Consider the following 26,917-nt stretch of genomic DNA (forward strand, 5'->3'; position numbering starts at 1 on the left):
TGCCCAATAGCCAAAATTCCACTCAGCTGGAAAACCCCGAGTTCTCGACCTTTTTCTTCTCTCAGCATTTCAACAGTCTGCCAACTTAATTTTCACTTGGCTGCTTTAAACTTGTATCTTAAATTTGTATTTCTGCATTTTTAGATTGTATTTTAATATCATGCTTTTGTACTGGTTGTTTTATACTTTGAATGGGTTTAATATTTTTGTGAACCGCCCAGACAGCTTCGGCTATTGATCCATGCCTTGCATTCAACTGATCTAATACCCACTTCCAGATACAAAGCTGTGTTCCCCACACAGGAAGGGAGGCCCAGTAGTTTTCTAAGAAATACAGATTGGACTCTTTCAATTTGGGCATTAAATCCCAGTATCCAAATTGTTGTTTATTCGTTCAGTCACTTCCGACTCTTCGTGACTTCATGGACCAGCCCATGCCAGAGCTTTCTGTTGGCTGTCACCACCCCTAGCTCCCCCAAGGTCAAGCCTGTCACCTCCAGAATATCATCCATCCATCTTGCCCTTGGTCGGCCCCTCTTCCTTTTGCCTTCCACTTTCCCTAGCATCAGCCTCTTCTCCAGGGTATCCTGTCTTCTCATTGTGTGGCCAAAGTACTTCAGTTTTGCCTTTAATACCATTCCCTCAAGTGAGCAGTCTGGCTTTATTTCCTGGAGTATGGACTGGTTTGATCTTCTTGCAGTCCAAGGCACTCTCAGAATTTTCCTCCAACACCACAGTTCAAAAGCATCTATCTTCCTTCGCTCAGCTTTCCTTATGGTCCAGCTCTCGCAGCCATAGGTTACTACGGGGAATACCATTGCTTTAACTACGCGGACCTTTGTTGTCAGTGTGGTGTCTCTGCTCTTAACTATTTTATCAAGCTTTGTCATTGCTCTCCTCCCAAGAAGTAAACGTCTTCTGATTTCCTGGCTGCAGTCAGCGTCTGCAGTAATCTTTGCGCCCAGAAATACAAAGTCTGTCACTGCCTCCACGTTTTCTCCCTCTATTTGCCAGTTATCAATCAAGCTGGTTGCCATAATCTTTGTTTTTTTTTAGGTTTAACTGCAACCCGGCTTTTGCACTTTCCAAATAGGAATACCATAAGTAAGTTGGGAGGGACGTGTCCTCCCAGATTACTGAAAGGGTCTCGAAGTTTCTCATGACCTCAATGCAAATTAGAAAAATAACATTGCAATCCTTCTTAGAGAATCAACTCGCCAAGCTGTATTTTGTTTTTATGACACTTTTTATCTATCCTTTGTATGTTTTTGTGTTGATTTTGCTGGTCTGTGACCGTAATAAATAACAATGAATGCTTCGGCTATTGGGCGGTATAAAAATCAAATAAATAAATAAATAAATAAATAGTTTTATATGTTTTAATCAATTATATGTATTTTATGGTGTTTGCATTTGTGTTGTGCCCTGCCTCGATCCAGAGGGAGAGGCGGGTAACAAATAAATATATTATTATTATTATTATTATTATTATTATTATTATTATTATGGAAGGGCAGCACACGGCTGACACTCACCTACTAGGGGACCAAGAACCACTGGCAGCTATAACCACGATCCCAGCTATAGCAGCCCACCCCTATTCTTATAGCACCTTTCTGAAAAAGAAAAGGCAATCTGGGATCTTTGCAGGCACTTCCAGTCGAGAGGGTAAGAAATGTTCAGCCTTATGAGAAATGTCAAAGGGAACAGGATGACTTTTTGCAATTAAAAAGGCACAATATGTTCAGGCTTAATTATATGTAGCAGCCGAAGTCTATCACGCTTCTCCTGATTTAACCGTTCTAGTCGTACCGCAGTAATTGCTCCTTCCATATGGAGTTGAAATCTGGAAGAGAAGCGTGCATTTGCAATGGCGCATTCACAAAAGGCAAAGGAAGCCAGAGAGCTTCGGCTACAGGGCGGTATATAAATGTAATAAATAAATAAGTAAATAAATAAAGGAATAACTCCCAAGTCGCAAAAGGGAGAATATAGCTAGTCCTTAAATACTGGGCCTTTGTAGAGCTGTAGATTATCCTCTGTAGTTTAAAAACAACAATGACAGGCTGATAGATTCCCAAAGACATTTATCACGGGGAAAAAAGAAACAGCCTTCTATCTTCTTGCTTAAACAGCCTACAAGAGAAATGGGAAAATCTGAAAGCCGCGCGTGGTGAGGATCCACCGAGTGTTGTCATTGGAATCATAGGATAGCAGAGTTGGAAGGGGGCCTACAAGGCCATCAAGTCTCGATGGCCTTGTAGGCCTCTTCCAACTCTGCTATTCTATGATTCTAATGACAACACTTGGTGGATCCTCACCACGCGCAGCTTTCAGATTTTCCCATTTGTCACACGGAGTTTAATAATGCTGTCTGTAAAGGGCAGGCCGAAAGAATTATTGGGGTGCTTCAGAAAACTCCCAGGGGAGGCTGTGGCTCCGATTTCGGTGGGGTAGAGATTCCATTCCGGGTGTTAGTTAGTGGGGCGACACAGGCTCTGAACACCAGACCCGGCCGCGGCTACTCCCTGCTCAAGCCAAGCACCACCGCTTGATACGCCTGAGGCAAGGGATAAAAACCACCTTCCTCCAAACTATGTGGAGAAAGGGGTTTAAAATGGAGAATGGATTTTAATATATATAATAATGCGCTGTGAGTTATATCTGCTTAGGTGAATGATTGTCAGAGTGGGTGTTATATGTGTAAACTTAAGATGATAAATGCCAAACAGACACGTGGGCTTTTTGTGGTAGTTTAAAAACAAAACACTCAAAATTTATTTTTAAAAGTTCATACGCTTTGTTTCAAATAACAACATTTAAAAACCTTTTTGAAACCTTTCATACAATCCTGTCACTCATTCACATACGCGCTTTCCTTTTTCTCACACAATCACTCTTGAACTTTCTTTATTATCAGTATTGATTAATATACTTCCACTACGTGCACACCACACCCTAAAGACACCACTCACTACACAGACTCTCAAATTTCCCAGAACTTAAGTACCATAAACACAGAGAGCACTACAGACTCTAAGAGTACCTAACAAGTCTCCCCGAAAAGATCTCTCAATCCCCTCCGTCCTTCCCTTATATATCCCTCCTCCCTCCTCCCAAGACATTCTAACTCCGCCCACTCAGGCCAACATTCTAAAAACCACAGACTTACAAACCGCAGACATACATTTGGAATTGACTTGTGGGGTGTAACGTCACAGTTAGTACCAGCCCAAAGTCTAAAGGTGCTGTCCAAGGTGCTGGTCCTGATCCCCAGGGCAAGTCACTAGTTGAATCCTTAGAAGTTAGGCCTGCTTCCCCAACAGGAAGCTCTCCAGTGGAGTTGGACAACAAGTCCCACCATCCTCAGCCAGCAGGGTTAATAGAGCAGGTTGAAGAAGACTGAAATAGGCAGTGAAAGGCAGGTGTGTTGAACCTCAGTCCAGCCCACTGAGATTGCCCAAAAGGCCATGCACATTATTATTATTATTATTATTATTATTATTATTATTATTATTTCTCTTTTTCGCTCATGGTTGCTGTTGTTGTTTAACATTTCTATACTGCCCAATAGCCAAACCTCAATCAGCAGTTTACAAAAGGATAGGAAAGAAAAAAAATCCAATTTCTAAACAATTACTAAAAAAAATTTTTTTTGGTTTAAATACCATAAAAAAACACATTTGCACGAGGCCATCTCCATGCAATTATAAACAATTCACATCAGAAATCCAAGGACCAGTTAAAATGCTGTTCAATGCCTGGGAGAAGAGGAAAGTCTTAACGGCAAAGGATGGCCGTGTTGGTGCCAGGCAGACCACACTGGTAAAAGCGTTCCATAACCAGGGGCCACCTCTGAGAAGACCCTCTCCCCTGTTGTGCCACCCACTGAATCTCCCGCACTCTGGCCCCGTCTCCGTTTCCCCAGACCATGTGATGGAATTATTATTATTATTATTATTATTATTATTATTATTATTATTTATATAGCACCATCAATGTACATGGTGCTGTACAGAGTAAAACAGTAAATAGCAAGACCCTGCCGCATAGGCTTACATGCAGCCCCCCAATGGCTTCTCTAAGACTGAATCTGGCACTTGCGCTGAAAGAGGTTCAACACCCCACCCCACCCCGGTGCAGAGCTTGTCATGTAGGAAGTTGTCCCTTCTAAAAATAAATATGGCAGAGGGGAATGCTTCTCTCTCGACTGCCTTCAGATTGGTTGCTACTAGCCCAGCTCCCCCTCCAGTTTCTGAAGAAGTAGGTGAATAGCTCATGAGTGCTTATGCGCCATTAATAAAATTAATTAGTCTTGAAGGTGCTGCTGGACTCGGACCCATTCGCATCTTATCAGCTTCTCGACGCTTGCACAAACATGCGGCCAGGCTTATGATTCCCACGCAGGTGTTTCCCCCCCGCCCCCTGCTCAAGAGCATTTTGAGTGTGTTAGGGTGCTGGCTGAAGAACATGCAGTGTGTGTGTGTGTGTTTGTGTGTGTGTTAAAAGTGAAGGACTGGTACTGCAAACTAAGTTATAAATTGGTTCGTGTACATCCCAAAGATGTGTCAAGATAACGGTAGTAGGCTTGAAATCATTCCAACCCTCGGCTGTGGCCTAACTTGTGGGTGAAAAACCATTTCCCTCCCAAACCCCTCTTCAACCTGCGAATGGTCCTTCCTGACCAATTCAATCTCTTTCCCAGAGTCACAGACTGGAAATGACTTATGAATTGCAAATGACCGAAACTCTGCATTTGCCAGCATTTGATCATGGGCCTCGGTGCTTCAACCTGACCTTCCCTTCTTTTCTTTGCTCTCTTCCCTCCCCCCCACACCCCAGTTATCTCCCTTCAAGCTCAGAAACTGAATAAAAGCACAACTCTTTCCCCCACTCCCTCCCCACTCTTTCGATTACCCGGTGATGCTATAATTACTTTCTCCGAGGCTGGTAATTAGGGAATGAGTCTACATTTGAAATTAATGCATTGCCTTTTGCTGAGAAGTAGGGTCTGGAACTTAATAGCCTAATAGTTTAGAGGGTGGACATTTCTTTGGCTGTGATTCTAAACATAATTATTTGGAAATAAGTTTTGCTGAGAGGGGGCGTAGTTCCAGGTCAATCCAGATGCCAGGTTTGCCTCCCATCTTCTCTCTTCCATTCTCCACTCCCCCCCACACACACACCCCACCTCTTTTCTGCTTTTACCTTCCCACTCAGAACTTATCTGCAAATGAAATGGGAGGAAAGGGGGAAGGAGTCGTCAAAGCGATTTTAGCCCCTCCAAAAAAGAAAGTTAACCTTGTGTGTGGTGGGGGCCCCCCCGGAAATAAGGCTGTAATGAGTTGAGAAGTTACAGAGCGCGTCTTAAAACAGCCTTTCTCAACCTAGTGCCCTCCAGAAGTTTTGAATTTCAGTTCCCATCAGCCCCAGCCTGTGTGGCCAATGGTCAGGAATGCTGGACATTGTGCTTCAAAACATCTGGAGTCTGTCTTCAAAGGTGAGTGCCTTTACAATACTTCCACCGGAGCAGTAGATGGCGCTGTAAGCCTACACATCTTTCAATCTGCTTCTTCTGGCTGGACTGGGATCTCTCACTACATCTGTCCCTATTCAAAATCCTATAAATTCATTTCCTTTTAAAAAGTATTTCTAAACCACCTTTGATCCAAGGGATTCTCCGGCTCTGTACAATAGACATAACAGTTATTTAAACACCAATTGCAATAGGACAAAATCCTTCATGGTAGTTACAGACCGGCAGCGTTGCTCAAGGAGCAGCAAAGGGGGAATCCGCACGTCGTTCCGAGATCGCTTCTAAGTGACCCCAGTGCGGCGTGAAAGCGAGCGTGTAACTTGCCTTTGGAAGAGCCGACGAAGAGACATCCTTCCTGCCGCCGCCGCCACCCGCAGACCTCCTCGCCGACCAGCGAGGAGAGCTCGGCTGAAGAAGGCGGGGTGGAGAGCGGAAGAAGCTCTCCACCCCGCCTTCTTCCCCCGAGCTCTCCGTCCCAGCCGGCGAGGAGTGAGTTGGGCGGCGGCGGCGGCGGGAAGGACGTCTCTTCGTCGGCTCTTCCAAAGGCAAGTTACACGCTCGCTTTCACGCCGCACTGGGGTCGCTTAGAAGCGATCTCAGAACGACGTGCGGATTTCCCCAAACTAGCAGCAAACGTCTTCTCCAAGCATGGATTGGAGTGGGGGGACCTGCCAAGGGCCCACGCCCTTTCAGAGGCCCACAGACTGACTCCAGAGCCCCCTGGAGTTACTCCTCCTCCTCCTCCTCCTCCTCCTCCTCCCAGTTGCAACCTGCTTGTTCACCTGCCTCTTGCACATGGTCATTCTGCAAACCGCCCAGAGAGTCCTGGCTATGGGAGCGGTATATAAGTGTAATAAATAATAAATAAATAAATATATAAATAAATAAATGGTGAGAAGGAGCAGATGCCGCCATCTACTTGCTCACTGCCTCTCTGCCTACCATGCAAGCAACGGGGAGGAGGAGGAGGAGGAGCGAGAGCAGCTGGTGAGAAGAGAAGTAGCAATGGCAGTGAGAAGAAAGGGGGCTGGGAGAAGGAGCTTGGGGCCAGCACTGGACCGTGTGCAAGAGGGAGGTATCAACCGGCTTGAGGGACCCAAAGATTCGCAGAAGCACAAAACTATCTTCAGTAGGGTGACCCTATGAAAAGGAGGACAGGGCTCCTGTATCTTTAACAGTTGTATTGAAAAGGGAATTTCAGCAGGTGTCATTTGTATACAGTATATGGGGAACCTGGTGAAACTTCCTTTTCATCACAACAGTTAAAGCTGCAGGTGCCCTGCCCTCTTTTGTATCTGGTCACTCTAGTATAGCTCCTGTACCTTTAACTGTGGTGATGAAGAGGGAATTTCACCCGGTTCTCCATATATACAAATGACACCTGCTGAAATTCCCTTTTCTATGCAACTGTTAAAGATACAGGAGCCCTGCCCTCCTTTTCATAGGGTCACCCTATCTTCAGGAAGAAAACCTCTAAATCTCTATGAGGTCTCAGCATGCTCACTGGAAAATGAAAGATCACCACTGCAAAAAAGACAGAGAATGGAGCAGTAGAGGCCGGCAGCTCCGGCGTAAGTGGGGCAGTGAATCCGCTCCAGGTTTCAGTCAGAACTCTAAAGGAGCTCTCTATGATGCGAATTTCTCACAGACTAAAAGTGAGGCCATTTTTTATTATTATTTAAAAGCCTTAAGAACTCTCTTGAAGCTTAAAAGGCAATGAACCAATCGCATTGCTCTAGGAAGGGAATTCAATAAACCGGGTGCCACAATATAAAAGGCCCCGCCTCGCATCCCTGCCAGCCACACTACGGACGGTGGCGGGGCGCAGAGCAAGGCTTCTGACACTGAATGCAGAGGGGGGCAGATCAGGCAGGAGTCTGGCTCTTGTCCTGATCAGCGGAGAAGGGCCTTTCCCTTCCTCCATTTTGCTTTTAGCTTCAACAACAGGACCTCGGGACTTTTGATCTGGAAAAACGCACCCTAGAGGTCAACCAGCCAGCCCTGGCTCTAGCTATGTCAAGCTCTGGCTTCCAATATGTGGTGGTTACTAAATTGGAGCCAGTGTCTCCCCATTGGCTTGCCAATGTGAATTTACCTCGTTGGCCAGCCGAACGGTATTCAATTACTTGCTCCACACACCTAACGGAGAGTATGACAGCTCACCTGATTGATGTGCTTCAGCTTGTCAATGATCTGGCTAATGACAGGTTCGGGGCCTTTCACCTTGACTTCATGGTTGCCAACCTGGGCTTTTCCTCCGTTTCTTGCTGCTTGGCGGCTGTACCTGCAACAGCGAGATGATGATGATGAGAGAGAGAGAGACAGCAATAAAAAGCTGCTCATAGATATAATGTTCAACAAGCTATATTGACGCCCTGGACAAAAAAAAACACACGCCGAATCCCGTTGCATGCTAGGTGGCCAATACATTTCCTCCTTGAGGATTTCCATAGGGAAGGGGCCCAGGTTCAATCCCAGCATCTCCATGTAGGGCAAGGAGAGAATTTATTATTTATTTATTTATTTATTTATTACATTTTTACACCGCCCAATAGCAGAAGTTCTCTGGGCGGTTCACAAAAATTAAAACCACTATAAAACAACCAACATGTTAAAAAGTACAAATACAAAATACAGCATCAAAAGCACAACCAGGATAAAACCACGCAGCAAAATTGATATAAGATTAAAATACAGAGTTAGAACAGTAAAATTTAAATTTAAGTTAAAATTAAGGGTTAAAATACTGAGAGAATAAAAAGGTCTTCAGCTGGTGACGGAAGGAGAACAGTGTAGGCGCCAGGCGGACCTCTCTGGGGAGCTCATTCCACAACTGGGGTGCCACAGAGGAGAAAGCCCTCCTCCTAGTAGCCACCTGCCTTACTTCCTTTGGCAGGGGCTCACGGAGAAGGGCCCCTGTAGATGATCTTAAGGTCCGGGTAGGTACATTCTGAATTCTGAAACCCCAGAGAGCTGCTACTGTCCTACAAGACGTTTTGAGAAACACAGCCCTAAAGAGGTTTAAAAACGGAGCCCCAACATCCAGGGGGAAACATCACTTTCTGTTCTATGCAACAGCTTTCGCAAGTCTAGATAGTAGCTATTCCCTTGGTGCCATCTTGTGGCACAACCACCATGGTGCATAGCATGGGATACAGAATGCATGGTCCACTGCTTTTGCAGAAGCAAAGGACCAGCAAGAACAGGCCAGCTCAGAAAGAAAACACATCCTTTTCTGCAAGTACCATTAACGTAGAAATTAACACTGTGATCGTCCCAGGACCAAGTGAAGACCTTTTCCTTCTCCTGGGTATTTTAGGCCATAGCTAGACCTAAGGTTTATCCCTGGATCATCCAGGTGTCAAACCTGTTCATCTAGGTGACACACAGGGCAGAGGCGAACCCTGGATGATCCCAGGATAAGCCTTCGGTCTAGCTGTGGACTTAGTCCTTCTGCTTTTTTTGTTTTGCTTTTTTTTAATCCACTGTTGTATTTTCATTTCATTTTATATTTTAGATCTGTAAACCACTGCTGGCCTTTAAAAGTTGTATATTATGTTTCATCAGGTCAGTATAGTTTATAATTTGAATCTGCCCAGAGAGCTTTGACCTTTGGGTGGTACAGAAATGCCATACTTAAACAACTAAAGTTGTATGTAGAAACTAGTTGGGAACATGAAAAGTATATAGTAATAGGTATGTGATTTGGTCATTATTTATTATTACCTTTATGTCACAGCTTTCCCCCCCCCTCCAAGGTGGCTCACACGGTCCTCCCTCCTCTCCATTTTATCCTCACAACAACTCTGTGAGGTCTGTGACTGGCCAAAACACATCCAAGTGAGCTTCATGGCTTCAGCTTTCCTGAGACCCAGTCCAATACTCTAACACTGGCTCTACCTACCTGTTCCTACCTGACTTTCTGTTCCCACTCACAACTTCATACCCACCTATCCATTAAAGATGGAAACTGGATCTGAGCCATGATTACTGTGACTACATACAAGCTCAAATATTCAAGGAAACTGGACTTAAGAGTGAGCTACTGAGAAAGCTGTTATTATCAGTGAGGGGCTCAATGTCACCCAGCGAGTTTCATGGCCGAGTGGGGATTAGAACCCGGGTTTCCCGAGTCCCAGTCCAACACTCTAACCCCTACACCACACTGGCTCTCATTAGTGAATGATCACTTAAACACCAGATCATCAATTTAAAAAGAACAACCTTTCAGATCTAGGAGTTTCTCTCCCTCACTTCATGCTTCCTCTTGAGTAAGACTAGGGAGCAGCTGGAAAAAGAAGCTGAGATAAGGTGAAATAAGACAATTTGGGTCTTTTGTCATCTCCGATTCTAGCATGAGATTTTGTGGGGAGGTTGTGGCAGTCGCTCCTACACTACTTGTGATCCCAGTGTTGCACCAAGTTGAATGCAGTGAGCATTCATGCACACACCCACACACCAATCAACCATTCCAGCCTGCCAGGGAGTTGATGACCCTCTTCCCCCCCCCCCTTGCATTCTCGGGCTGGTTGCACAAATAGGACATTTTACTTGAGTTCCTAGTAGTCACCATATGTGGCTGGAGGCTTGTCTATATGCCCTATATACCCCATCATGGCTGCACAGTTACGCCCCATTGTTTAAATGACTTAGCTGCCATCTTGCAGCTACATCGGGTTTCCCCCCACAAAATTGCACTTTTTCAAAGTGTCATTTTACCATGACCTTATCAATGCTCGGATGTCACCACATTGTTCCTACAAAGTGGGCATAGCTAGGGATGGATTCCAGCGCAGGGTAGGTGCGGGAATGCACGTCAAGGGTTGGGCTCAAAAACCTTCGTAATGGCCACCATGGCCATGTAAAAGTAGGGGAATGAAAGTAAGGGCAGTTAAAAACATAGAATAGTAGAGTTGGCCCTACAAGGCCATCAAGTCCAACCCCTGCTCAATGCAGGAACCCACCCTAAAGCATACCTGACATATGGTTGTCCAGCTGCCTCTTGAAGGCCTCTAGTGTGGGAGAGCCCACAACCTCCCTAGGTAACTGATTCCATCGTTGTACTGCTCTAACAATCAGGAAGTTTTTCCTGATGTCCAGCCAGAATATGGCTTCTTGTAAGTTGAGCCCCTTATTCCGTGTCCTGCTCTCTGAGAGGATCGAGAAGAGATCCTGGCCCTCCTCTGTGTGACAACCTTTTAAGTATTTGAAGAGTGCTATCCTGTCTCCCCTCAATCTTCTCGTCTCCAGGCTAAACACGCCCAATTCTTTCAGTCTCTCTTCATAGGGCTTTGTTTCCAGACCCCAGATCATCCTGGTTGATCATAAGAAGAGCCCTGATGCTGGATCAGACCAAGGGTCCATCTAGTCCAGCACTCTGTTCACACAGTGGCCAACCAGCCATTGGCCAGGGACCAACAAGCAGGACATTGTGCAACAGCACCCTCCCGTCCATGTTCCCCAGCAACTGTTAAGATACGTAAAATATAAATTAAATTATCTATAACAGCACAGATGCTACAGACTTTCAAGCTGATGCAGAGTGGCCATAAAAAAATTTTTTTTTGCACTTTTCCCATGCCCCCGCTATCTGACAACGGCACTACGATTTTCCCCAGGCTCCTGCCGTGCAACGATTTCAGTTCTGCTTAGCAGCAGCAATGCTATGAAGGGCTGGGAGAATCAGGAGGCAAAGTGGTGTCATATACATATGGCCTGCAGTTGGTGGGTGTGCCACGACACACAGGCTCTTGACAACCAGCCTGTCCGCAGACACTCCCTGCTCAAGCTAAGCGCCACCACTTTATGAGCCTGAGGTGAGGGACAAACACCACCTTTCTACAAACTATGTGGAGAAAGGGGTTCAACAGGAATGATTTCAGGAATAAAATAATGCGCTGTGAATTATAGGTGCTGATGGTGAACTAATGTCAGAACGGGTGTTATTATGTATATAACTGCAGATGATAAATGCCAAGGAGACACGTGGGATTTTTGTGGTAGTAAAACAAACGGAATAAAAATTTATTTCAATGTTCACAAACTTTGTTTCATAATAAAACTTTCCAGACCCTTGTTAAAACCTCTCATCCAATCCTTTCTCTCTTCTCATACACGCTTTCCTTTCTCTCACACCTTCACTCTTGAACTTTCTTTATTATCAGGATTGTTTAATAGACACCAACTGACTATCTGCACCCTACACTCAAAAGACAACCCTCTTTACCCCGATCCTCTAATTCTCCCTCGAACCAAAGTACTTCAAAAACACCCCCCTTATCACCCCAGTCATTCCCTTATATATCCTCCTCCTCCCTCCTAAGATATTCAATCTCCACCCACTCAGATCAACATTCTAAACACAACAGACTTACAAATCCTAGACATACATTAGGGAACTGACTTGTGGGGTGTAACGCCACAGTGGGGTGCATACATATGCACATGTGAGGCAAGGCAGAGATGAAACAGAGAGGAACTCAAATTCTTGCCAAGTGAGACACTCCGGGGGGGGGGGGTGGCACCTAGGCTTCTGCCTTGTTTGCTTATGATTTCTGCATAAAACCCTCATACAATATGTTGGCAATAAAAAGAAAACTGGGAACCCATTCCTCTCCAGAAGCAAAGCAGAGGACGTTTATGGAACTTGTTGAAGTCTTTTAAGTAGCGAGGGAATTAACGGAGAAAAGGGAGGTTTCAAAGGAATTATGTTCATGCTGAACTTCTGTTTTGTTTTGGCCATTTGGAACCAGAAGCATATTCTCATCACAATGTGCTTTTTAAAAAGGTTTTTTTTTCCCCTTTCCGAAGGGAGCCATGTCTGTCATCGTATTCAGAAGAGACTTAAAGAATAAACCGCCTCAAAGCAGCTTACAAAACTTTGTGAATCTGAACATGTAATAGGATTTGAGATTTAAGAGCTGGGAAAATCTTGACACTGTGTTAAATCCTTCAATTAGAAAAGAATTCCCTAAGACTAATAGCCTTTGTACATAATTTGGAAACTGGGGTTGCGCTGCTCCAGCACTTTTTAAGAAAACCACAATCTTTCCAGTGTGGCCTTTGGGTACACATGTTCTTGCTTCTTTTCACACCTCCAGAAGAGGCCCTTCAACAATTCTGCCATGTTGCAGCCAAGGCCCTCCGTACCCTACGGAGATGTGCACAGAAAGCCAGCTTCTGTTGGAATGTATCACTTAAATGCAATGCAGGCATTACAGGGGCAATCTTTGATCCAAGATTGGGCTATGGCGGATTCAAAAGCGAGGGACTGGCTCAAATTCAGCTGGAGACAAGATGTCAGTGGAGGCTTTTTGGAGAGGCAAAGGCGGTTTGCACGAGGAATCGATGCTCACGTTGTGTACATTCATCACACGTTTACTGTTGGCCAAGCAGGTTACTGGGTTGTTGCGAAAAACCTGCAAGACCTGTTTGAGGCAACAGCGAGATCAAAGCAAGGGGCGCACACACTCCACCAGAAGCAGAAGTCTCTCTCAAAGCACTTTCAACCATTCGTTACCTTGAGCCTCCAACGACACAACCCAAACACAACGTGTCTTTCGTGGATCATGCAGTGTTGATCATTGCAGTGTCTGTTCACAGATAGATTCATTTTTTTTCTGTTATGCACAAAAATGCGCAAATAATTCCGTAAGGAAGCTCACAACAATTTATGTTAGTATGTAACATTTAGCGTATTGTCCCCCGTTCCATTCCCCGCATATGTTTTCCAGCATGGCATCAGAAACATACAGATTTTCCTGCAAACGGATTTGCGTAAATTTCGGGAAAGTAAATAAAAATAAAAATCCAGAACTCCGTGCAGCCTAGGGCCTGTCTGCAGCAGATCCCACAAGTCACATTCTCAGAAATCTGAATTCATTTTAGTCCGTCTCAAATTTCTCCAGCATTCCAGCTCCGAATTTTCACCTTGTGCGGTTGTGGCAGCTGGAAACAGAACCCCGTGCACACCTATAGGGTTCTGCACACGCATTTAAAATGTAACATGTGGACGTGGCAAAGCAAGGGTGTTTGCTCACAAGGCTTCTGTTGTGTATTCACCCCATTGCATAGAGAGAATTTGCAAGAAGGGGTGCATCAGTTGACGACGCCTTCTATTCGTAACCCTCATGGTGTTTTCCTACCACTTCCTCCATCTTTTTTCTTATCGCACAAATCCATTCAGGAGGGGAACATGGAAGAGCTACACTATGGCCCTGGATCAGTAGCATGTCGAACTGAAGCACCCCAAATTGGACGACAGCAAAGGAAGACAGACAAACGTGCAATGTAGAAAGTTCATTCCTTTTCAGGCTGGAACCTCAGCAAAACATAATTAATGGAAAGTTCCTTTAACTAGAATTTTCTCAAGAGCTCCTAGGGCACAAATGCTTGTTCATCTGTACCATATCCAAACCTGCTTTTCATGTTGGGAGAATTCCCTGTAAGACCCAAAATGACCTGGGCCCAAAATACCTTGCGAAACATGTTCAACGTTACGTTTTCTGCCCCACCACAGAGTAAGAGATCTTAGCAACAGAGTCTCCCTCCGTGTACCTCTTCTCTTTGAGGTGAGATTGGAGGGGGCAGGGAGCAAGGCCTTTTCTGTGGTAGCACCCACTTTGTGGAATGCCCTGCCCAGGGAAATCTGCCCAGGAACGTCCCAATTTTTCCTCTGCAGGTAACTAGAATCCTTTACCTTCCCCACAGATTTACCTGTCATTTGGCTGATTTCTAATGCTACTGGAGTCGCTTCTTTTATTCAATATGTTTACATCTTCTCTATATTTTGACGCTATTGCAAACTTTGGGCATATTTTTGTGCAACTCGTCTTAATCGCTCTCAGCACGATCCTAATCCTTGCATCAATTTTGAGATGGAGTCAGGCACAGAACGATCAAGGGAAACCCCAGCCTCACGGCATCGCTGCAGAATGAGAAAGGAGAAGGAATAAAATCTTTTCACCTTTCTGCGACTTCTTGGCCGTTCCAACAAAGCGTATTGTTTTGCACAGCAGAACTGTGGCTGCAAATGTATTCTGGCAGACTGCTGTAGAAACCGCTGTGCGTCCTCAGTTTTGTGATGAGTTCCCTGAAAAACAGCAGACAAGCAAACAGTGAAACAAGAGACACAAGCAAACAACGCAAGCCTTTTAACCTAGTCTACAAGCCGGTCTCAAAACTCAACAGAAAGTATTTGGGGAATTTGCAAATCAAGAATGTGCTTATGTGTTTGTTCGTCTGTGGATGGTGCCAGATGATTGCAGGGGTTTCTTATTTAAATACAGTTTACTAAGTGAGAATATGAGTGGGCAACTTGTGGCTTTCAGTAGTTTTGGACTACAACCTCCAGCATTCCTGACCATTGGCTATGCGGGCTATGGCTGATGCAGTCTTTGGGAATTCTTCCTCCTCCTGTGTTGACTGATGTTCAAGTGGCGCACTGTAATGCTTGCACTCTGCCACTTGGTGCTGCTAGAGGACCACTGGAGCAGTGATTTCAGCATGGAGGCAAAGACAACTTGAACACTCGACAAAAGCCATTCCAAAAAGCCTGGTGGGTTTGTATCCGTTGTAACAAATGCAATACAGTGCCCCGTTAAAGGCCAATGTGTTTCTATCGCCTTGACAGAAACACAGGGGTAGGAGAGGCTGAGACTCAATGGCTGTCCAAAGTCACCTCGTCAGCTTCATGGCCGAGCAGGGACTAGAACCAGGATTCCCAGAGACCCAGGCCATAGCTAGACCTAAGGTTTATCCCTGGATCATCCAGGGGTCAAACCTGTTCATCTAGGTGACACACTGGGGATCCAGTGCTTAGGCAGGTGCGAACCCTGGATGATCCCAGGATAAACCTTAGGTCTAGCTGTGGCCCCAGTCTGACACTCTAAACACTACGCCACACTTCCTGCACATGGTCAACAAGGATGATCATAAGTCTGGAAACAAAGCCCTGTGAGGAGAGATTGAAAGAACTGGGCATGTTTAGCCTGGAGAAGAGAAGATTGAGGGGAGACACAATAGCCCTCTTCAAGTACTTGAAAGTTTGTCACACAGAGGAGGGCCAGGATCTCTTCTCGATCCTCCCAGACTGCAGGACACGGAATCATGGGCTCAAGTTATAGGAAGCCAGATTCCAGTTGGAATCTGTCAGGTATGGTTTAACATGGATTCCTGCATTGAGCAGTGGGGTTGGACTCAATGGCCTTATAGGCCCCTTCCAACTCAACTAGGGTGACCATATTTTGGTAACCAAAAAAGAGGACGACATGGTCGGCCCTCAAGCGGGCATGCCCCCTCCCCCGAACATAGCCTTGGTCACATATCTGATTTTACGGCATGAAATTAAGACACATCTGTTCTACATAGCATCTTAATGTTAAAATCACTGAAATAAAGAACAAGTGAGAGATTCAGTGTATCTGAAATTAACTTCACTCACTCTTACTTTTGTAGCTTTTACTGTACTTTGAAGCTTTTGCTATACTCTGTGTGATACATTCTCTCCTTCCCTCAAATATCTTTTCTGACTGCATACTCACTCCGCTGCAAGCTGCTGATGCTGTTAAGAGGGTTTGCTGCTGGCTAACTTTTTTATTTTTAAATGTCATTTTTTTTAAAAAAAAAAGTTGTGTATGATTGTCTCAAGTTTCTCTACTCTAACAATAGGGTGGGTGTTGTGGGCGGTGGACACTATTTTGCCTATTCACACTTCTCATTTATATACGTTAGCTTCTCAAGGCTTGTGCGTTGGCACCACTTCGCACATCCTGACTTTTAACTGCTGTCTTCTTCCTGCACAAACATGCCACTCTCTCTTTCTAATGTCCTGTGTTGCATGCCAGCTGCACCCCTTCTTAGAGTCAGAAGACCTAAACACAGTAGTGCACGCGCTGGTAACCTCAAGGCCTGACTTCTGCAATGTGCTCTACCATCGTACCTAGTTCGGAAACTTCAACTAGTTCAAAATATGGCAGCCAGGTTGGTCACCAGTACATCTAGGGGTGAGCCTATTACCCCAACATTAAAATCACTCCACTGGCTGCCAATTAGTTTCCAGGCAAAGTACAAAGTGTTGGTCATTACCTTTAAAGCCCTAAATGGTTTGGGTCCAGGTTATCTGTGGGATCGCCTTCTCCCATATAGTCCGCCCCACACACTCAGGTCCTCTGGGGTGAACTTACTTCAGTCAGCTAAAACTAGGCTGATGTCGGTTTCCCAGAGGACCTTTTCTTCTGTCTCCCCCAGATTGTGGAATGGCCTGCCGGAGGAGATTCGTAAAATTAACTCTCTGTGTGATTTTAAGGCAGCTTTAAAGACTAGCTTTTTCCTGCAGAGCTATCCAGATCAATGCAAAATCAAGAATTTTGAAGATGTATTGATTCCTGTTCTAATGTTGTTCCCCGCCTCGATCCAAAGGGAGAGGCAGGTAAGAAATAAATATTAGGGGTGTGATCCGCTCCGATTAGGAGCGTAGAAGCAGTAGCGGATTGGCCTGCTCCGCCTTACCCAGAGGCGGAGTAGGAGCGGACCGCGGACCCCTAGAAGCAAGGCGAAGAGAAGTGCCCATTTTCGGAGCGCTCCGGTTTCCGCGGAGCGCTCCGATCGCCATCTTGAAAACATTTCGCCATAGGATTGCATTGCGGCAAATAATCGCGGATAACTACATTCTTTTTGAAGCTATCATTCTGGAAATTATTGTGCTCAGAGAGTCGTGGATGGGGGTCATTTTGAGACCACTCTCACCTCTCTGCGTCGTGCGGGTCGCGTGCTATATTTTTTTGAAAATCGGGTCAACCGCACGGCTCAAACGGCGTTTTCAGCTTTTCGCCCATAGGATTGCATTGCGGGAAAGACTCGGGCATAACTGGGTTGGTTTTTAAGCTATCGTTCTGAAAATTCTTGTGCCCATTATGAGTTGAAGTGAGCGTTTACTTCTCAAGCTCAGAGCTGTTGGTGAAGCAATGGCTGTCTTGAGTTGAACTGGCAGCTACTTCCCCCTCCCCCGGGCACGTCCCCCTATTGCTGGTAAAAGACAGATATAGCCTTTTTAAAAAAATTCTTCTTGCTGTTTATTGAGCAACACTGCTGCTTTTAATTCCACCCCTCCTTTGTTTATTTATTTATTTATTCCATTTTATATGCATTACTGGCTTATCCTTGGCTCACTTCCTTATGCCCCCAGAAATGCCAGCTGCATGCCTGCCTGCCTGCCTTCCCTCCCTCCTCCCCTGCCCACCTCGCAGGGATGTTGTGTGTGTGTGGCTTTGACTCAGGGGAGAAGTCCTTCCTGCGCTCACTTGGAGTTTTGGAAGTTCCAAATTTTGCAGGTTTAAGCCCCGCCAAAAAACAGGGGATGATGGGACTGCCTTGAGTCTCGGCGTGCGGCGTATGTATCCCTGGATAAGCTGTCATGGTGGTGAGTTTGAGGTTTTTTTTTAACGTGCAAAATTGACGGAGCTATGGAAAGGGGTGTTGGATTTTCATAAATTCCCCAAAAATCAGGGGATGATGGGACTGCCTTGAGTCTCGGTGTGCGTATGTATCCCTGGATAAGCTTTCATCATGGCGTGTTTGAGGTTTCTAACGTGCAAATTGACGGAGCTATGGAAAGGGTTGTGAATGGGGTGCCCGATTTTCATAAATTCCTCAAAAATCAGGGGATGATGAGATTGCTTTGAAACTTGGCGTGCGTGTGTATACCCCCATGAGGTGTCATGGTGCCAAACGTGAGGTTTCTAACTTTCACAGAAAAAAAGTTGTATAATTTTTTAGCTTTCAATGCAACCCTATGGGGGGAAAAAACGGAGCTCCGAGCGGAGCGGAAGTGGGCGGAGCGGGGGCAGGGCGGAGTGGCCCGATCCGGGAAATGGCAGATCTGCAAGTGAAGTGGAGCGGGGGGTCCGGGCACACCCCTAATAAATATATGATGATGATGATGATGATGATGATGATGATGATGCCAGCACTGTGGGGCTAAGTTTCAACAGGTGTCTCTGAGTTGTCTGTGCAGCCTTTGTTGCCTCTCTGAGTCATTGCAGCCAAACCAAAGCCTCCCGCCTCAAACGATCCTCCCCTCCTCTCTCTCTCTCTCTCTCTCTCTCTCTCTCTCTCTCTCTCTCTGCCAAAGTCTCCTGATGGTCCAGCTGGGCTGCACACTTGTGGCCTGGGGAATTGCAGCTTATTCCTTGGTCATGTCTGGTGACTCTTACTTTAAAAACCTCCTCCACCAGCCACCTCCACCTCCTCTCCTCCCAAACAACCACTCGACTCTGAAGCACTCTTAAAACAATCTGGGTGGCAAGCCAGCCTTTCAGGGACAAGCGACAAGTGCAGCTGGGTTGCCTTCAGCTTCTCTCTGCCTTATGCCAGCCAGCCAACATCTCCAGCCTCAAACAAACCCCCGCCCCCACTCCTCTCTCGGCAAAAGTCTCCCAACAGTCCAGCCAGGCTGTGCACTTGTACCCTGTGGTCAGGGGTAGGGTGACAGCTTATAGCTTAGTCGTATCTGGTTACTCTTGGTTTTTTTTAAAAAACACCTTGACTGCCAGCCGCCTCTGCCTGCACCAACATTGGACTCTTAGGCCACAGCTAGACCTAGGTTTATCCTGGGATCATCCAGGGTTCGCCCCTGCCTGAGCACTGGATCCCCTGTGTGTCACCTAGATGAACAGGTTTGACCCCTGGACGATCCAGGGATAAACCTTAGGTCTAGCTATGGCCTAAGACACTCTTTAAAAGGCTCTGTGTGGCACACCAGCTTCTCAGGGCTCAGCTACAGCCATCTCTGAGTTGCGTCTTCAGTCTAACTCTGTCTCTAAGAGATATGCCAGCCAGCCAAAGCCGCAAATCGATCTATTCTTCTCTGACATGCACTTAAAACGTTCTGCATTGCATGCCAGCAGAGCAGACAAAGCTTAGCTCACAACCGAACAAAGTGAAGTGGAAGGGAAGTGGTAGCAAAGCAAAGTAACAACATGCCAGGTTCCAACATCCACAGCAACAGGGCATCCGCAAAGATGAGAGCCTCTCTCTTGACTGGAACCTCACTGTGGTCATGAGAGTTTCTCTCTAAAGATGACCCTTCATTGTCCATGATGTGGAACTTTGAGAAAAAGGCCTCTGGCCCATTCTGTTTTCCCTGTGGGCTGCTTTGACTGACCTCTCCTTTCCCACATTTTGATTTGTGGACGCCTCACCTCTGCTGAGCTCCAGATACCCGACTGCCAACCAAATCTGCAACAGGAAAGGTGCCCTGCTCGCCAAGCACTTCTTAGCTAAAAACTGGAGATCCTCTTGAAACTGCTCAAGTTACAAGACCCCAAAGAGGAGGTTTGACAGCCTGAGTTTGAAGGATATGGCTCTAGCGGGTTTTTTAAACAACACTTTTAAAACCTCAAACTTAAAAAAAAAATCCTAAAACTCAACGGATGAACACATCTGCTTCAAACTTGGCATGGCTAACTCCCTCCTTAAGAGGAATTATGGTGCCAACTTTCTGTTCTTTACCTTTAAAAATGAGTTTTAAAAAATAATAATTTGAAAACCTCAATTTAAAAAAAAAATCCTAAAAATCAATGGATGAGCAGATCTGTTTCAAATGTGGTAGGGCTAAAGCCCTACCTAAGAGCTATCATTGTGCCAAGTTTCACCTCTTTATCTTTAAAAATTACGGAGATATAAGCATTTCTATTAATTCCCATTAAAGTAGAGCTGCCCTTTGGCCAGGAGGATGGGAAAATCCAGATTTTTCTTCAAATTTCATAATCCCCCCCTTCCCAGATTTGTTACCAATAATCCTGACAAATTCGGGGTTTCCTGTCATATGGTCACCCTATTATGATTCTATGATTCTATGATGTATGTCCCACTCAGAGATTCTATAGCTAGAGACCAGAGGACAGGACTAATCCCTTAAGAATGACCACGCTAGCAATGTAAACGGTTTGGGGCCAGGTTATTTGAAGTAACGCCTCCTGCCATATGTACCTGCCCGGACCTTAAGATCATCTACAGGGGCCCTTCTCCGTGAGCCCCTGCCAAAGGAAGTGAGGCAGGTGGCTACTAGGAGGAGGGCTTTCTCCGCTGTGGCACCCCGGTTGTGGAAGGAGCTCCCCAGAGAGGTCCGCCTGGCGCCTACACTGCACTCCTTCTGTCGCCAGCTGAAGACCTTTTTATTCTCTCAGTATTTTAACAACTAATTTTAACTTAAATTTAAATTTTACTGTTCTAACTGTTTTGCTGCGTGGTTTTATCCTGGTTGTGCTTTTGATACTGTATTTTGTATTTGTGTTTTTAACGCGTCGGTAGTTTTATGATGGTTTTAATTTTTGTGAACCGCCCTGAGAGCTCCAGCTATTGGGCAGTATAAAAATGTAATAAATAAATAAATAAATAAAATGTATACGAATGTTTCAATAACGCATCACCCCCAACAGGCAAAAAAAAAAAAAGAGGGGAGACAGAATTAGGGACCAGAAAATAGAAACTGTCCGTAGTAAACAGAGGCAGTCAGAGCATCGGTACTTTAACATTGATTGTGTTGGGGAAAATTTCACCTAGTGCAGCTTCACCGATCATGGGTGAACTGCGAGACAGCAACATTGCACCTACCACAATTATTATTTTTACAGAACTCCCGCGAGGAAGGGGAGTGCAGAATGTCTCCCTTCACCGCCCACCCCCGGGGACTTTGCCTCAACAAGCAAAATCTACAGCTGGTTGTGTTTTTCTTCCGCTTGTATTTCCCGTTATTTATTTTAACAGACGGTTTGCGGCAGTAAATCCCATTCAGTCTGAAGTAAACTATTATAAAGATTAGTTGTGAGCTGTAAAAAAGTACCCAGCTGGGGGCAGACAAAACAAATGGAAGTTTCTGGAATGCTACCAATGAGAGATCTCATCTCTCTCCTGTAAAAGGAAAGTAGGGTGGGGGGGAGGGCTGCACACACAGACTTGGAAATTAAAAAAGAGAAAATGAAATACGGATGCTTCATCTTTTTTTCCACTTTTTTTTAGTGTTGATGAGGAGTAACACAATAGCACAACACCGCCAACTGAGAATAACGCAAGGACCTCTGTACGCTTCCAGCAGCCAATGACATCTGGTTAATAAATGACATTAGAGGATTTGTTCCTCAACCAGAGTGTGAGAGAAGATCTACACCAGCCTCCCCCAACCCTGGCGGCTTCCGGAAAGGTCAAACTACAACACAAGATGTAGTGATGGCCACCCATTTGGATGGCTTTAAAAAGGGGATTGGATAAATTCCTGGAGGTGAAGGCTCTCAAGGGCTACTAGCCCTGATGGTTACGTGCTACCTCCAGTATCTGAGGCAGTAAGCCTGTGTGCACCAGTTGCTGGGGAACATGGGTGGGAGAGTGCTGTTGCACCTGTGTCTTGCTGGTGGGTCCCTGGTCGACAGCTGGTTGGCCACTGTGTGAACAGAGTGGTAGACTAGATGGACCCTTGGTCTTCTTATGTTCTTAACATTTCCAGCCAACATGACCATGGACCTAGGGGAACACTCCTGCCCAATTAAAATTTCCCTTGGGAACACACAAGGCTCTTTGCTCTGGGTCTCATGCGTTGCTGTTCGTTCACCATAAGAAAACTGATGTGGTCAAAAAAATCACTTTGTGGTGACTTTTCCTAAGACGATTAGAAGATCATCCCTGTCGGGTGGGGGAGCCGGGGGAGCAAAAATTTCAACTGCGATTGGTAGCCCACCATTGTTTTTCATAGCCAACAAAGCTCGGCTTCTCTGTCCCCAGCTCCACAGAGGCGAAGTGCCCAATGAACATAGAGGGGTTTTTTTATAGAGCAACATTAACAAGACGCGTGAGACTTTAGCAACACCCCTGCAAGGCGTAACGCCAACATAGCATCCAGGCAGTGGAAATAGTCCTGTGCATGGCAAAAAAAGAGGTATTTTCCTCTTGAGTTGTTAAGATTTGTTTTTTAATGGCACCCCAGCGGTGGCGTATACCGGAGGTTCTCTCTGCTAGCCACTGGAATTACATTTATGGATCTATTTGATGGAGACACATATATATGTCACGTATAAATATTTATATGCACTATGTATTATACAAGTGGGACCTGCAACAAAAAATTGCAGCGTGGAATTCTCCTGTTCAAGATACGCCATTCCATTCCGCCTCCCTCCAGATTTCCATACACACACACACACAAGTAAACCAGTGCTCCATGGCTGCTGATCACCCCACCCCCACCCCCATGCTCCTGTCCCGGTTTTATTCTTTTTATTTAAGAATATCTTTAGGAAAAACAAGCTTTTGTACTCCTGCAAAGCTCGGGGTTTCCCTGAGACTGCCCATTTCTCTCGATGCTGCATGGGTGGCGCTGTTTTGGCTCCAAAAGCTACAGCATGCAACTCTGAACATCGAAAATAGAAGGAAAGATATTAATGTGTATGTATATAATGTACCTGGGAGAGAGTGAACGTGTGTGTGTGTGCATGAGAAAGAGGGAGAGGGCACGTCTACACAAAGGGTTTGCCTCGGGGTGGCTTCGCAGTAGCGGCACGTCGTCTACATGACGCAGCCGCCATTGCGAAGCCATCCAGGGACAAACCCTGGAAACTCCGCTGAAAAAACGTCAGGCACTTATCCCAACTTTTTGGGCAGCAGAGGCTTGTCACGGCCCATGGCACCCCCTGATTGGTCGCCATGGGCTGGACAGGGAAGGGGGCGTCCCCACACCTCTGTAAAAAAACCCACAAAAATGGGGGGGAGGAAGGGAGTGTTTCTCCCCCTCTTTTTTAATTTTTTTTTTATTATTATTAAAAATAAAAAAGGGGGGAGGAACATGCAGCCAGAGGGAGGTCAGAGGGAGAAAAGGTGGTTCACCCGGTGTCCCTCTCCTCGTCCCCCCCCTTTTAATTTTTTTTATTTGTACAGAGCGGGGAAAGTTTGCACTTGTGTTCCTTCCCGTGCAGATGCAAGGGAGACTGGAGCAGGCAGAGGCCATCAGAGCCTGCTTCAGTTGGACACACACACCCAACACACAGGGCTGTCATCTTCACCTTGTGGGGAAGAAGAAGGAGCTGTTGCTCTGCCCCTCCATTGGGAGATGAGAGGACGGAGCGGGGCCTTCCCACCAGCCTGAACAGTCTCCTTAATTTCTTCTTATTTTCTCCCTCTTCCCTCCCCTTCCCCTTTTCCTTGTGTGTCGTGTCTTTTTTAGAATATAAGCCTGAGGGCAGGGACTGTCTTCTTTACTGATCAATTGTAAGCCACTCCGAGAGCCTTTTTGGCTGAGGAATGGGATAAAAATACTCTAAATAAATAAATAAAATAACAGTGGGAGCCAGGAGGCTGGTGGGGGCCAGGGAGAGCGCATTTGAGAATAAAAGACAATACACACCCACAAAATAAAAAGAGCCAGTGCGACCCAATGGTCGAAGTGCTAGGTTCAAATCCTCACTCAGCTATGAAGCTCACTAGGTGTCTTTGGACCAGTCACTATCTTCTCAAACTAACCTCCCTCATAGGGGCATTGTGGGTAATAAAATGGAGGGCTGAACCATGTATGCCACCCCAAGCTCCTTGAAGGAACAATGGGATAGTCCAATGTAATATATTAATTTTTCAAAATTAAGTTCAAATTCCTGAGAATTTGCTGCTGCTGGTCTTCTCACCTCTTCCTACTGGACAAAGTTTCTTCATGATCCACATGGGCAACCCTCATCATCCTCTTGTCAATGAAAAGATCCTCCGGATACCAAACGGATCGATAATGCCTCTGTTGGGAATGGCCACATAATTTGCTGATCTGGAACAGAAGAAAAAAAAACCATAGAAGGCTATGAACCCTGTCCAAGATATTTAGCTGGCCGCATCGTCTTAAGCCAATGTGCTTTCAATTAGCAGTTAATTTTTCATGGTTACCTTTGAAGGTGGCAAAAGGATCAGAATGCAAATTCTTTCCATATGATCAAACATCCATGATTGTTTAGAGTCGATGCATATCACTATATATATATATATATTTTTAAAAAAACTGTGCCCATATAAAATTACAATTAACGACATCCAAAAATCACCTAGTATCGGAATATGTGCACTAACTACATTCATAATAAATTAAACCCATGAGTAATCTTTGTCCACGGGAATAGTTTGCTGTTCCAATAGTTGAGAAGCTTCCTGCCTTGCTTTCTTAATTCTAACGTAATCTGTTAGCCTATTGGCATAACTGTGCTTTACATTTCCCCCCTTATTCTACTGTTGGCATTTCTCCCATATCTAGCATAAATTGATGTTTAGATGTTTAGATACATCTGTCAAGTATGCTTTAGGGTGGATTCCTGCATTGAGCAGGGGGTTGGACTCGATGGCCTTGTAGGCCCCTTCCAACTCTACTATTCTATGATTCTATGGCCATAGCTAGACCTAAGGTTTATCCCAGGATTGTCCTGGGGTCAAACCTGTTCATCTAAGTGCCACACAGGGCATCCAGCGCTCAGGCAGGGACAAACCCGGGATGATCCTGGGTTATACCTTAGGTCTAGCTACAGCCATTGTCTTCTTAAGACCCATCTCCTCTTCATACAGGCTTTATCTGAGGTGTGACCTCACCAGCTATGGTCTGCAGTACACAACAAAGCATGAAGTTTTATTGCTGATTAGTATGTATTTATAACAGTGTAGTTTTATTGTTGAATTTTGGTAGCAATGATATTGCACATTCACCGCTTTGATAATTCTATGGAAAGTGGTATACACATAAATAAAGGTGGAATCTTATGCAGGTTTAGACAGAAAAAAGCCCTACAACTCCAAGCATGCTGGGAGTTGTACGACTTCCCCCCTTTTTTCAGTCTAAACATTATTATTATTAGTAGTAGTAGTATTTTCATTTCTATACTGGTCAATTTCTGAGCAGTCCACAACAATTCACAAGATAAGATACAGCATAAAAATTTAAAATATACAAAATGTAAAACAATTTAAACAGCTAAAACAATTTCAATAAAATACGAGACCTGTTCAGACAGCTGAAATAGATGCCCCATCATATTATTTATTTATTTATATAGCACCATCAATGTACATGGTGCAGTACATAGTAAAAGAATAAAACAGCAACACCCGGCCACCTAGGCTTATATTCTAATAAAATCATAATAACACAATAAGAGAGGGACGAGAACGCACCAGATAAGCACAGGGGGCAATAAAACTAATGGTGTGAAAGTAAGAACAAAGTCAAGTTCTAAAAGCTGTAGAAAAAAGAAAAGTTTTCAATTGAGCTTTAAAAACAGATAATTGAACGCGTGATCTGCAAATGCTCTGGAAGAGAATTCCAGGTGTAAGGGGGCAGCGAGAGAAAATGTACGAAGCCGAGCAAGAGAAGTACAGACCCTTAAACGCCTACGAGTAGGGGGCAGTCTTACCCTGGTGCTGAAAAGATGACAGTGTTGGTGCCAGGCAGGCCTCCATGGGGAGAGAATTCCATAAACATGCATAGGATTACACCCTAAAGGACTCTTGCAGCTGTGGCCATGTGGGCAAATAATTCCCAGTATTTTCCAGTTGCAATTCTTCCCCCACCCCACAAGAGTGAATAAAAGAAGATTTTCCCTTGCTGCTGCTGCTATTTATCACAAACTTTTATTTCAAAACAAAAGGCCACAAAAAGTTGCCTATTCTCCAAATGTCCTTGTTCGAGATTTCTCTGGGCGTGTCTGCCATGGATGATAGTGGAAGTTCCCATTTCTTCACTATGTTTCCACCCCTCAAGATCCCAAATTCCCGTTTCTTTTATCCAGTTTCCAAGGCTTAATGTTGGGATGGGTTCAACATGTCCAAATCATGTGAGGTACCAGTTCCCTTCTATTCAGCACTGGTTAGGCCTCATCTCGAGCATTGCATCCAGTTCTGGGCACCACACTTCAAGAAGGATGCAGACAAGCTGGAGCGTGTTCAAAGGAGGGCAACGAGGATGATCAGGGGTCTGGAAACAAAAGCCCTTTGAGGAGAGACTGAAAGAACTGGGCATGTTTAGCCTGGAGAAGAGAAGGCTGAGGGGAGACATGACAGCACTCTTCAAATACCTGAAAGGTTGTCACACAGAGGAGGGCCAGGATCTCTTCTCGATCATCCCAGAGTACAGGACACGGAATAATGGGCTCAAGTTACAGGAAGCCAGATTCCAGTTGGACATCAGGCAAAACATCTTGACTGTAAGAGCAGGACGACAATGGAACCAGTTACCTAGGGGGGTTGTGGGCTCTCCCACACTAGAGGCATTCAAGAGGCATCTGGACAGCCATCCATCAGGTATGCTTTGAGGTGGATTTCTGCATGGAGCAGGGGGTTGAACTTGATAGCCTTATAGGCCCCTTCCAACTCTAC

The 26,917-nt window shown here is 45.3% G+C and overlaps 1 protein-coding gene across 1 annotated transcript in view; it reads right to left on the reverse strand.

Annotated features, from left to right (window-relative positions):
- GPC3 (glypican 3) overlaps positions 1 to 26,917 on the reverse strand; it is a 213,656-nt gene that overhangs the window by 44,062 nt on the left and 142,677 nt on the right. Inside the window, exons 4-6 of the mRNA XM_063142083.1 lie at positions 24,199 to 24,332; positions 14,502 to 14,627; positions 7,700 to 7,820 (exon numbers count right to left, since the gene is read on the reverse strand). Of these exons, the coding sequence (XP_062998153.1) occupies positions 7,700 to 7,820; positions 14,502 to 14,627; positions 24,199 to 24,332 (381 nt within the window). The remainder of the gene's footprint in view (positions 1 to 7,699; positions 7,821 to 14,501; positions 14,628 to 24,198; positions 24,333 to 26,917) is intronic.

Source organism: Elgaria multicarinata, chromosome 15 (assembly GCF_023053635.1).
Source record: "Elgaria multicarinata webbii isolate HBS135686 ecotype San Diego chromosome 15, rElgMul1.1.pri, whole genome shotgun sequence".
In the NCBI taxonomy this organism is placed as follows: Eukaryota; Metazoa; Chordata; class Lepidosauria; order Squamata; family Anguidae; genus Elgaria; species Elgaria multicarinata.